This window comes from Cynocephalus volans, chromosome 8, assembly GCF_027409185.1.
Source record: "Cynocephalus volans isolate mCynVol1 chromosome 8, mCynVol1.pri, whole genome shotgun sequence".
Lineage (NCBI taxonomy): Eukaryota > Metazoa > Chordata > Mammalia > Dermoptera > Cynocephalidae > Cynocephalus > Cynocephalus volans.
In genome coordinates, this window is record NC_084467.1 from 104,638,887 (window position 1) to 104,652,389 (window position 13,503).

A 13,503-nucleotide genomic window follows, 5' to 3' on the forward strand; every position below is an offset into this window, starting at 1 on the left:
GACCACTATGCCATCGTCAAGTTCCCTCTGACCACTGAGTCTGCCATGAAGAAGACAGAAGACAACAACACACTTGTGTTCACTGTGAATGTCAAAGCCTAAGCACCAGATCAATCAGGTTTTGAGGAAGCTCTATGACACTGATGTGGCCAATGTCAACACCCTGATCAGGCCTGATGGAGAGAAGAAGGCATATGCTCAACTGGCTCCTGATTATGATGTTTTGGATGTTGCCAGCAAAATTGGGATCATCTAAACTAGAGTCCAGATGGTTAATTCCAAATATATAATTGTTTTATTATAAAAAAATAATCAACTAGAGATTAAAATATGGGAGCTAAGAAATTAGTCAAATATCTATAGCAACCAAGTGAATTGCCAATCAAAAAAAAGCAACTTTGAAAACAATAGGAAATTTTGTGGCACTTTTACTCTCCCTTATTTCACTCCTTCCCCAAGGTGGTGGTGTGGTAGCATTATTGGGAGAAAGTGGCTCAATTGCTGGGCTCTCCCATGGGCCAGAGGCGCAGTGTAGAACTTATTTACAATGTTCTATCCTCTCTTTGGGCTGCCTGAGGTATTGGCTTATGTCTGATATGACTTGGAGGGAACAGCAGCATAGCTTGGATCTCAGGCTGGCAGAAGCTGTGGTCAGTAGCAGGCTTTTGGTTTCATAAAACTTCAGGGAGATGGCAGACCCATGAATGCCTGTGGAAAAAGATTATGAGTAGAAGAATACAATAGAACATCTAAGATCCTGAGAGAAAGCTGTTGTGAGACTCTGGAAAATTAAGACATTTAAGACACATCATTTATATGGGAGTAATTTAAAACAAAAAGCACACACCCAGGCTCAGGAAGAGTGCATGCTCAGAAAAGACCTGAGAAGACCTTAAACCTTCATCTCAGGATGTTCCCAAAGTCTTAAAACATGCCCTGCTAACTATCAAAAATCTTCCATGCCAATCTGCAAAAACTGGGAGAGGTGGCTGCTTTTTCAAATGCCCAATTTTCAACAAAAGATCACAAGGCATACAGAGAAATAGAAAAACATGGCTCATTGAAAGCAACAAAATAAATCTCTAGAAATTATTCTTGAAAAAAAATACATGCATTCGATTTACTAGACAAAATTTTTTTGTTTATTTGCTTGTTTTTGGTGGCTGGCTGGTATGGGTATCCAAACCCTTGACCTCAGTTTTAAAACTCCATTCTCTAACCAACTGAGTTAATCAGTCAGTTCTAGACAAAGATTTGCAAACAACTGTTTTAAATATGTTCAAAGGGCTAAAAGAGAACACAGACAAAGATCTAAAGGAAATCAGAAAAGTGATATATGAACAAAATGAGAATATCAACCAAGAGATAGAAATTATAAAAAAGAACCAAATAGAAATTCTGGAACTGAAAAATACAATAATGAAATTAAAATATCACAAAAGGAATTTAATAGCAGACTTGAACATGCACAAATAAGAATCAGCAAACTTAAAGATAGGTCATTTGAAATTTCATTACAGAGTCTGAGGATCAAAAAAAAAAAATGAAGAAAAGTGAACAGAACTTAAGGGACTTAAGGGATATCATGAAGCAGCCAGTTCATGCACATAGGAGTCCTGGAAGGATAAGAGAGAATGAAAGGGGTAAGAGATTATTTAAATTAATAATGGCTGAAAACTCCCCAAATTTGAGGAAAGAAATGGATCTACAAATACAATAAGCTGAGTGAACTCCAAGTATGAAAATCCCCAAAAGACACATAATCAAACTGTCACAAGTAAAAGAGAGAATCTTGAAAGTGGGAAGAGAAAAGTAATTCATCATATACAAGGGATTCTCAATAAGATTATCAGCAAATTTTTCAGCAGAATCCTTGCAGGCCTAAAGGCAGTGGGACAATATATTTAAAGTGCTGAAAGGAAAAAAGCTGTCAACTGTGATATCCAGCAAAATTTTCCTTCAAAAATGAAGAAGAAATGAAGACATTCCAAGAAAAACAAAAGGTGAGGGAATTCCCTACAAGAAACATTCCCTGCAAGAAATACTAAAGGGAGTCTTTCACATTGAAAGGAAAATATGGTAGACAGTAACTTGAAACCATATGAAAATATAAAGATCTCTGATAAACATAAATAATACATGAACAAATACATATATATACACACACACACACACATATATATACACACATACATATAAACAGTATTGTAATTTTGATTTGAAACTTCACTTTTTTATTTTTTAATTTCTACAAGATATAGACAAATGCATAAGAAATAATTATAAATCTATGTTAATGGTTATATAATATACAAAAACTTAATGTGTGACATCAATAACAAAGTATGTGGGGTAGTGAAGCCATAAAGAAGTAGTATTTTTGTATGTAATTGAAATTAAACTGGTATAAATTTAAGATAGACTGTTTAATTTTATGATACTAAATGTAATCCCCATGGTAACAACAAAGGATACATTAATAGAATATACACAAAAGGAAATGAGAAGGAAATCAAAACATGTCCCTATAAAAATCAACTAAATAAAAGCAATAATGGTGGTAGTGAGGGACAAAAAGATCTATAAGTCATATAGAAAATAAATAACAAAATGGCTAAAGTATGTCTTTTTCTATCAGTAATTACTTTAGATGTAAATGAATTATACTCTCTACTCAAAAAACCAAAATGGACAGAATGGATGAAAACAAACAAACAAACCCAGAATACAACTATATGTTGTCTGTAGAGATTCACTTCAGATCTAAAGACATGCACAGGTTGAAAGTGAAAGGATGGAAACAGATATTCCATGCATAAAGTAACCAAAAAAGAGAATGGGAGGCTAAACTAATTTAACATAAAATAGGAAGTCAAAAGCTATTACAAGAGACAAAGAAGGACATTATACAATGATAAAAGGTCAATTCACATAGAAAATACAATAATTAAAAACATATGCACCAAACATCAGAGCTTCTATTATACTAAGTAAACATTGCCAGAATTGAAGGGAGAAATAGACAGCTCTACAATAATAGTAGGAGACTTCAATACCCCACTTTCAATAATAGATAGAACAACTAGACAGAAGATTAATTAGGAAAGAAATCAACCTAATTCTCACCCTAAGGAACTAGGAAATAAAAACAAACTATACTCAAAGCTAGGAGAAGGAAGGAAATAATGAAGATTAGAACAGAGATAAACAAAACAGAGGATAGGGAAAGAATAGAGGAAATCAACAAAATTGAGTTGGTTATTCAAAAATATTTAGAAAATTGACAAACGTTTAGCTATATCGACTAAGGAAAAAGAAAACTCAAATATAAAAATCAACTTAAAAGAGGGAACAGTACTACTTATTTTACAGAAATAAATAGGATTAAATCAACTTAAAAGAGGGAACAGTACTACTTATTTTACAGAAATAAATAGGATTGTAAGAGAGTATCATGAACAATTATATGCCATTGAATTGGCTAACCTAGATGAAATGAACAAATTCCTTGAAACACAAAACCTACCAAGACTGAATCATAAAGACACAGAAAATTGAAATAAACCTATGATGGAGTTTGGATGTGTTGTCCCCTCCAAAACTCATGTGGAAATTTGATCCCCAATGTGTCAGTCTTGGAAACTGATTGAGTAATGGGAGTGGATCCCTTATGAATGGATTAATGCTCTCCCTGGGGGAGGTGGGAGTAATGAGTGAGTTCTTGCTCTATTAGTTCCCATGAGAGCTTGTTGTTTAAAGGACCCTAGCACCTCCTCTCTCACTCTCTTGCTTCTTCTCACCATGTAATCTGCTTGTATCTGCCGGCTGCCTGCCACTTTTGTGCCATGAGTAGAAGCAGCTTGAGGCCTGTGCCAGATGCAGCTGTCCCAGAATCGTAAGGCAAATAAACCTGTCTTCTTTATAGATCACCCAGTCTCAGGTATTTCTGTTACAGCAACACAAAACGGACTAAAACAACCTATAAGTAGTAAGAAGATTGAATGGTAACAAAAAAATCTCCCAACAATTAAAATCTCAGGACCAGATGGTTTGGCTGGTGAATCCCCCCAAAGATTTAAAGAAGAATTAACACTAATCCACCTCAAACTCTTCCAAAAAATTGAAGAATAGGGCACCTTTCCTAACTCATTATATGAGACCGACAATACCATGATAGCAAAGCCAGACAAAGACACTACAAGAAAACAAAGCTACAGGCCATCTGTTATAAATATCAATGCAAGATCCTCAACAATATGCTACCAAACTCAGCAGCATATTAAAAGGATTTTATACCACAACCAAGTGTAATGTAGTCCAGGAATGCAAGAATGCTTCAACACATGAAAATCAATGTATACACTGTAAATATATACACTTTTAATTTGTTATTTATACCTTAATAAGCTGGGGGGGGGGGTGGGAATTAAAAATAGAGAAAAAAAAGAAAGAAAATCAATGCACTAGCCCACATTAACAGAACAGAAGAAAAAACCCATATGATCCTTTCAATTGATCCAGAAAATGCATTGGAAGAAACTCCACACCATTTTATGATAAAACAAACAAAAAAACCCAAAAAGAAACTAGCTAGAAATAAAAGGAAACTACTTCAACAAAATAAATGTCATATATAAAAAACCTGCAGCTAACATTGTACTTAATGGTGAAAGACTGACAGCTTTTTCTCTAAGAATAAGAATAAGCAAGGATGCCTGCTTTCACCACTTCTATTCAACATAGTGCTTGAAAGTCCTAGCCAGAGAAATTAGGCAAGAAAAAGAAATAAAATACATCCAAATTGGAAAGAAATAAGTAAAATTATTATTTGTAGACAACATGATCTTATACGCAGAAAACCCTAAAAATTTTACTTAAAAAACTGTTAGAACTAATAAAGAAAATCAGCAAAGTTGCATGATACAAAATCCACTGCATAAAAAATCCATTGCATATCCATACACTAAAAATGAATAATCCAAACAGGAAATGAAGAAAACAATTACATCTCCAATAGCAATAAAAAGAATACTTAGAAACAAACTAAGCAAGGAGACAAAAGATTTGTACACTGATAACTACAAAATGTTGCTGAAAGAAATTAAAGAAGACACAAATGAGTGGAAAGAGATCCCATGTTCATGGATTGAAAAACTTAATATTCTTAAGATGTTAATCCTACCCAAAATGATCTACAGATACAATGCAATCTCTACCAAAATCCCAACAGCATTTTTTTTCCAAAATAGAAAAATTGATCATAAAATTCATATGGAATATCAAGGTATCCCAAATAACTAAAACAATCTTGAAAAAGAACGAAATTGGAGGTCTCATACTTTATGATTTCAAAACTTACTACAAAGCCATGGTAATCAAAACAGTGAGGTACTGGGATGAAGACAGACATATAGACTAATGGAATAGAACAGATAGCCCAGAAATAAACCCTTGCATATATGGTCAAACGATTTTTGACAATTGTGCCAAGACAATTCAATGGGGAAAGGACAGTCTTCAAAATGGTATGGAAAAACAGAATACTTACATACAAAAGAATGAAGTTGTACTCCTACCTCATACCATATACAAAAATTAACTCAACATGGATCAAAGACCTAATTGTAAGAGCTAAAATTATGACACTCCTTGAAGAAGACACAGGAGAAAAACTTCATAACATTGCATTTGGTGATGACTTCTTGGTATCCCAAATGCATAGGCAACAAAAGAAAAAATTAGATAAATTGAACTTTATTAAAATTAAAAACTGTGTACATCCAAGGACACTGTCAACAGAGTGAAACTACATCCTATGAAATGGGAGAGAATATTTGCAAATCATATACCTGATAAGGGTTAACATCCAGAATATATTAAAAAAACTACAACTCAACAATAAATAAACTAAAATTCCAATTAAAAAGAGACAAAAGAAGATAACACAAATGGCCTAGAAATACTTGAAAGGACACTCAACATCACCGATCATTAGGGAAATGAAAGTCAAAACCACAGTGAGATAGCATGTCACACTTGTTAGGAAGGCTATTACAAAAAAATCAAAAGCAATGCACGTCCAATAAGTGGTCTAACCTATCTATTTCTCTCTCTCAATCTAAATGTCTCAGATTTATTTAATGCACATATTAGTGTCCTTACATTAAATAATCATCCTCCTTTATTATACCTGTTCAAATTCTATCCTGTTTTGAAGGTCCAGCTAAAGGCAAGTATTTTACGAAGCATTTTCTGACTACCCTGGCCCATTATTTATCTTCCTAACCTGTAATCTGCATCTAATCATTTAGTGTTTAGTAATAGATTGCCTTGTATAATTTGCTATCACTGTGTGTTTTAGAACCAACTAAAATGTATTAAAAAATAAATAATTATTCCTGCCTCAAAGGACAGACCAAAATAATGACACAAGGTAAATTCACTTAAACCAAATTGTGAACTTATTTTCTTTAAAGTCTTATGCAGCCCAATACGAACATGAGTTCAAAAAACCGAGTTAATTCTAAAAACTGGCTTATAGAAGACTGGAGGAATTACTTTCTTCTGTCCCGCCTCCAGCACACACACTAGCACAGACACTCAACCACACTTACCTGAACACGAATAACAACTGTATGGGAAATAAACTCTCTGGGAACTAAAACAAAAACATTTTTTGAGCACACACTATGTGCAAAGTATTTTGCTAAGCCTTATGAATAAGGAATTCACACACCTAAGGATGACACACAGTCATCTTTAACCCAAATTCAGACTCTATTTCATTGGTGGTTAGGGCATTGGACTGCTGGGCTAATCTGAGAATTTTCCTTTTGGATCAGACAAGAAACCAAGCTGAGAAAAAAATATGCAAGGATATGGAGGCCAGTTGTTTCGCCCCTGCAATAAGAAAACAGGTTATTCCAACAAGTAAATTTAGTCCACTCTTTGTAGTTAAAACTAAATGTTACCTTCAGTTCAAATTCTTTCTATTAATATATAAGATTTATTGAAATTATGTTGTTTAAGTAGGATCTAGAAAGCTGAATATGATTTCAGGTTTTCAAGCCATAAGGGAAAATAGTGCCTTTAGGTTTTCCATTCAACTAGGAAAATTATAGCTTCATATTTGCAACACTAAAGCTAATGCAGTGTCAGCACCTACATCAAACTCCGTTGTTCAGCAGTTTATAATTCAAGCAGAAATGTTCACTCCAAGCCCAAACCTGGCCTACATAATCTCAAAGAAAATGGAGAAAAAACTATTTTGGCTAGTGCTGACTTATAAAAGCAAAAGAGAAGGTGCTGTTACAAAGTGCTTGGAAAAACATCTTTGAGAATTTGAGAATGTAATTGAGGATTACTGAGTTGACATCCTTCATTCCTAAAGTCATAGAAATGACCCACAATTCCATGACATCACATCAGCATCAGCTGTATCACAACTACTTTCATGAAATTCTTTATCAAGACATATTTCAATATCAGATAGAATTATTGTTCATAGAGAAAAAAACAATTATAGTGGAAAATAAGAGCAAATATGTAAAAATTTCTCACAAGGGAAATGCAAGACTTTAGATCCATTTTTCATTTAATTACTAACTCTCTAGGGCACCATGTACAGACATAAAATGAAAAAAAAAATGTTTTTTTCCCCAGTTTTTATGGTAGTTCAGGCAAGCTGGAATTTCCAGAGACAATCTTTTTTTCCCCAAATTCTAGCTGGGAGTTAGAAACAGCTTAGTGTATAAGTGGACACTGCAGGTGACAAGAGCTATTGTGCTCCCCACTCACTGAAGATGGTTGAGGATGGGTGAGGTGGGTAGCTAGCCAGTTTTGGGGTACAATGCAATTTGAAGTCATGTGGCAGGTGGTTTGCAGTTTGCCTGGTGTCTTTGTGGCATCCTATGGATGAGTCTGGCAGCCAGCCATGCACTGTTCTCTCCTATATCTTCAAAATATATCAAAACTTTCATATGATGGTATCAGGGCATTACATAGGAAAGTCATCGCTTCCTACCTGTAGAAGGCTCATTTGTATTAAATACATTGTTATCGTAGGCACTCCATGTCTATTTTCACTCAGCATTTATTAAAGCCCTGCTATGGGCCAGGCCACAAACAATTTGACAAGATTCCTGTCCTTTAAGAGCTGTCAGGAAGAAGGGAACAGGTCATAAAGACAACTCCTGTACAGTTGTGGAGTGTCATCTGGACGACTTCACTGAAAAGGGCCTTGAGTGTCACAGCGACACCTCCTCTCTTCCCCACCACGCACCTCTCACCACCCGCTGGAAATCACACTGACTCACCCGGTGGGCGTTCCCTTCCTTCTTCCCTAACGTTCACTTCTTCAAGCACTCCCTGCGCATGGGACCCTGGGTCGTTTTGTGAGCAGAGCCATCAGGACTGGGAGAGCAGTACTGAGCACGCCTGAGTTTTCGGAGGGAGGGCAACGGTGGCGTCTGGGAGGAAGGGCGAGCCTGACGGCGTGGCCTGGGAGGCTCTGGCGGCGCTCTGGCCTTGCCGGGGGCAGAGAGGACTTGGAGGGCTGAAGGCTCACCTGATTAAAGTGTGCAGCGATGAGCAAGGGTTCCCATATCTTAGAACTGTTGCTCACTGTCCCGCCTTTCTCTTTCTTGGGTGCCATGCAAGGGAATGGTGGAGTACTGGCCTTGAAACTGGGCTCAGGCCCTGCCTGCGCGTCCCGCTGCCATAGTAACCGAAGCCACGCCCACTCTCCTGAACCGATTCGGCTTCCCTCCCCCAAACCTGCTCTGAATCCTCGGGCCAACCGCTGCCGCCGCCATAGCAACGGCGTTTCCCAGCGCGCGGCAGCTTGGGGGCGGGAGTCCCAGTCCTCCCAGGTAAATTCTAGTATTTAACAGGAGGAAGGCTGCGCAAGTGGAGGCGGACAGGACGAGGCTGGCCTCTCTTTTACTCACTTCGACCCTCTGCTTCCTGTTGGGAGCCCTCTCTGGTCCGAGACATCGTCTAGAAACTCAGAATCCCTGGAATACCGTCCGGGACTCTTCCACCGAGATTTCTTCCCATCCCGAGGGACCTCGAATGCAGCGCTAACCTGCTCCGTGTCGTTTTTTTCAACCGCCCGCATCTGCCCCAAATGCTTCCTTAAATGAATCCAAATTGGCCTCCCCGACCTCCTACCCTGTTCTTGTCTCAGATCCGCATCCCGAGCCTTAATAAACAAGTCCAATCACTCTTCGACGTGATTCTTCATCTAATTGTAGATTAGATTAATGTTTTTCCATATCGTTTACTCTGTCTAATCAGCTCCAGATCCTTTAAATTGTTTTCCGTCGGTAAATAGAGCCTTTCTTTTTTCCCTTTCTTCCCGCTCCACACTCATCAATATCTAAAATATCCCGGTTAGATAGATTCTCTCAAATAATAATTATAATAATAACGACTGTTGTTTCTTGAGCACTGGTTTTATACGTAGTTCATAGTTATTTCATTTAATCTTTATAACAGCAAAACAAACAAAAACAGAAAGAAAAGAAAAAGAAAAAAAGAGATATTAAAAAAAATAATAATAATTCTCATAACAAACTTACCCCAAATCCCACAGTGTATGATTAATGGTGCCAAGATTGGAATCCAGGATTATGTGTCCCAATCCAGTGTGCTTAACCTCTGCACTACTACCTACCACCGTTTTAGGCCCAACAAAGTGAGGAATACCCTGCTTTGGGGGCTAGATTGAATTTTTTTTTTTTTTTTTTTTATTGTAATGAGGCAAATTTGAAGACAACCAGGGATAGAACCCAACCAAAGGTGCTTTGCTATCTTTTTAGTCCATCTTCATTCAGGGGCAGTTTTAAAGATGACACTTCTTTTCAACTCTGATTCATAATTTGAACCAGTGAAGGGAAGTTTCTTCCCACACATGAATTCTTTAATACAGATATTAAAGAAAAGCATAATTTCTAGAAACAGTTTTTTGTGTAGAGAATTTACAGAAAAACACACCCTTTCTTATTGCAATATATATAGTTTATTTTCTGGGAGGGAGCAGATCTGTACAGCCAAACCACAAATCACATCTTGGGATCCCTGTCTTTTTGTCATGAGAGTAAAATGAGTGATATGCGATGATGCCAGAGGGATCTTCCAGAAAAGGAGTTGCCCTAGGGTCTCTATAGCAACCATCTTGGCTGTCACATTCATTTTCATAGCATTTTCTCTGGAATTTTGTTCTTCACCTATGTTTTCTTAGCATTCTAAGATAAAAGTTGTCTTTGTGTTATGGCTTGAAAATAAAGGTCAATCTCTTACAGATAAAACAAACAAACAAAAACAAACAAACTGATGTGGAAGTCATTGATTACATCATTCCAAATTTTGATCATAATTCTCCCCATACTTTTAAACTGTTTGGGAAAAAAATCCTGCTTTTTTTATTAGAAAGGTAATAAAAAGTTTGTTGGCATTCCAGTCTGTTTTCTAAAAAATTTAACTGGATGTTTATGGACGTCATTCTACATTATTAATTTTTTTCTTCTTGAATGTGAATTCACACTTCAAAATAAAACATATTACATTCAATCAGTTCAGCCAAATCACCAGCAGAAGATTAATAAAATAGACCGCAGGTAAGAAGGATAAAGAGAGAAAAAATGAAATAAGGTGGAAAAGTAAAATTAAGTGTTATTTTAAAATTTCAGAGAAAGTGTCACCAGCTATTTGTTAATAGTGACAGCCGTCTAACCCCAGTTTTGACAGCAATACAATGTTTGTGATATTTATTGTAGCAAAAACTGTCTAGCTGTTTATCAAACATTTCCTTTTCTGTTTCCCTACTATAAAAGTCAGACAACATTTTTTTAGCCTTTCTTAACCTTAGATGTGAACATGTGACTAAGTTCTAGCCAGCAGGACATGAGCGAAATTATCTATTAAGTATCCAAGCCTGGTCGTTAAAAACATCTCCCAAATGTTGTTCATGCTCTTCCCCTATCTGCCCGAAATTGGAGTAACACTGGAAACCTTGAGTGATGGTTAATGGCACAGAGATCTCCCCTCCCCCTGAGCATCACCTCCCTTCCCCCACCAAAGGCATTTGTTTGAGACTTGTAAGTGGATGAGAAATAAACTTTTTGTTTTTTAAGCTGCTAAAATATTGGGGTTTGCTATAGCAGCTACGGTTACCCTAACTATCCTAATATTTTTGACAAGTTTTATTTGAGAATCAGCTTTTAATAAATCCAAGAGTAGCCAGCCTTTCTGAAAATGCCTGAGAAAACAGTCTTGTAACTTTCAAATAGGCAGTACACAAAGCCAGCTACTGTGAGAGTCACGAAGGTCCAATCCCTGCCCTTTGGGGTACTGCATCTAGTGTTACCCATCTGACCTTGATCTCATCCTTTACCTGGACTTCCACCTGCTTACACAGTACGTTCTTTCATTTCTTTATCTAGTAAAAAAATGTCTTACTTTAAACAGAGTTTGCATATCAAAGTAATACAACCAAACTAGTCTGCTTATGTCACATACTTATAAAAATTTTTGCCTATTTTTCAAAGAGGGCAAACCAACAGGATTCATTGCCTAAATATCTACATACATAAATTATAATTTTGCAAATTATTTAAAAGAATTGAATATTTGAAAAGCCAAAAATAAGGATGGAAGAATGCACTTCTAGCACAATCTTTTATAGTTTCCTTTGTAAAGTCCTACTAGAATAATTTAAATATAGAAGGTTTTCCAAAATTGATTTAAAGAATTTAAAATAAGAGTTTTATTACAGAATGCTTTTTTTGCCCAGTTTAGGCCTTTTTCGTTATTCTAGGGAAAGTGGTACTTTAGATAATTTATGATACAAAATGGGAAGACATTATACAGTAACCAAATTTATAGGGGGTTTCATCATAGAATTGGTCTGTTTAATTTCAGAAAATAGGTGTGAATGACAATGTTCATAGTTTTAAGAAGTGAAAGCTATTCAGCCAAAAAGGGACCCTGCCAAGAACAGAAAAAAAAGCATTACCATCTGTCATACATTTATTCTTTTTTTTGGTATAATAAATTGTTTCCCCCACTAAATATAAGTTGAAACTTTATAAGCATATACTTTGCTACATAAATTTTCCCATATGTCAGTGACTAAAACAAAACTATACTATTTGGAGAATTTTCTTCCACATTGGCAGGGTTATTCTGGTTTGTTTGATTTAGTTTTTCCAGTAAGATTTTGCATTTAATATGTTTAGTTCACCAAAGACTGTCTACTTTTAGGGATATTGTTTCTTTATGATACTATGATTATTGAATAAGCTATTTCTTCAAGTTTTATAGTTTGATCTTATAGTGGTCAGTTAACCCTTATTTAGGTGTGAAGTCAGCCATATTATTTTTTATTCCTGAAAGGATCTAGCCAGCTATTGATGCATGCAGCATTTCCACTATTATCAGATATTAGGAGCTATGGACCAATTCACTTCTAGGTCAAGATTCCAGGATTTTAAATCCATTTAGCTGCAGTAACCAGGTTGCCTTTGGTTAAGAAGACCTCACAGATGTCCACTGATTTCTCCAGTTGGCATCCTGCATCCAAGAACACCTTTTGCTATATGTGTGTCTTGTTAACACCATGATCTTTGTATTTCTAATCTTCAAAATAGAAAGCTATAATGCACCGCCTTTGAGTTTTTATTGTGTGTGATGTCAAGGGCTAGATCTCTTTCAGCTACAAGGTCCAAAACATATGGAGAATATTACACCTGCATTCTATGGTCAGTATTAGCTTCCTATTCAGTCTTGAGAGCAATTGGAAGTGTTGACTTTAATCTTTAAAGCCCCTCATTGTTTAGAAGCCAGTTACTCCAGATATCACATCTCTCCCTATGCATCATTGTGGCAATTAAAATCAGCTGCAGGGCTTATAGTTCATAATCCCGAGTGAATTGTGGGGAGCCTGGGAATAGATCACTTTCTAAAGAAGAACTTCCTTAAGAACCTCCGTTTCTGTCAATGATAAAAGCAATATTTAGAGTTTACAGTTTTGGCCTTGAATGTCTTGAAATATATCTGTAAGTCTCTGGAACCAGAATTAAGTGCTGTTGATTTGATTTTTTATGTTATTTGTGATGAGAGAGTTTAGAATATCAAATATATTTTTTAATGAATCAGAAAAATAACAGTTGTACATGTTAAAGCTAAAATTCATCTGTTTCATATTTGTTAGTGTGGGAGTTTTCACTCTAGTGTTCTCTCACTCATGTTTTTCTTTGAATCTATTTTAAAATATCTTCAGTGAAAGGATTTGCTTTAAATCCTTTGGGGACCATTTCAAAATCCATAACTCATGGTAAGTCATTTCTCTAAACGCTTAGCTAAGTGTTTGAGTTCTTAATATCTTATCAGATGCCTGTTACTTAGAAATTTGTTCTACATTAAATAACTTTCTTTTTGCTGTGTGCAAGGTTCAAAAGCTATGGTTGGGATAAGCCTACTTCAATATAAAAGACTATACCA

The 13,503-nt window shown here is 36.0% G+C and overlaps 1 protein-coding gene across 1 annotated transcript in view; it reads right to left on the reverse strand.

Moving 5' to 3' along the window:
- The window catches only part of SPAG17 (sperm associated antigen 17), a 233,527-nt gene extending 224,874 nt beyond the window's left edge, over positions 1-8,653 (reverse strand). The window contains exon 1 of the mRNA XM_063106597.1: positions 8,567-8,653. Coding sequence (XP_062962667.1) covers positions 8,567-8,653 — 87 coding nt within the window. The remainder of the gene's footprint in view (positions 1-8,566) is intronic.
- Positions 8,654-13,503: the final 4,850 nt, after the last annotated feature.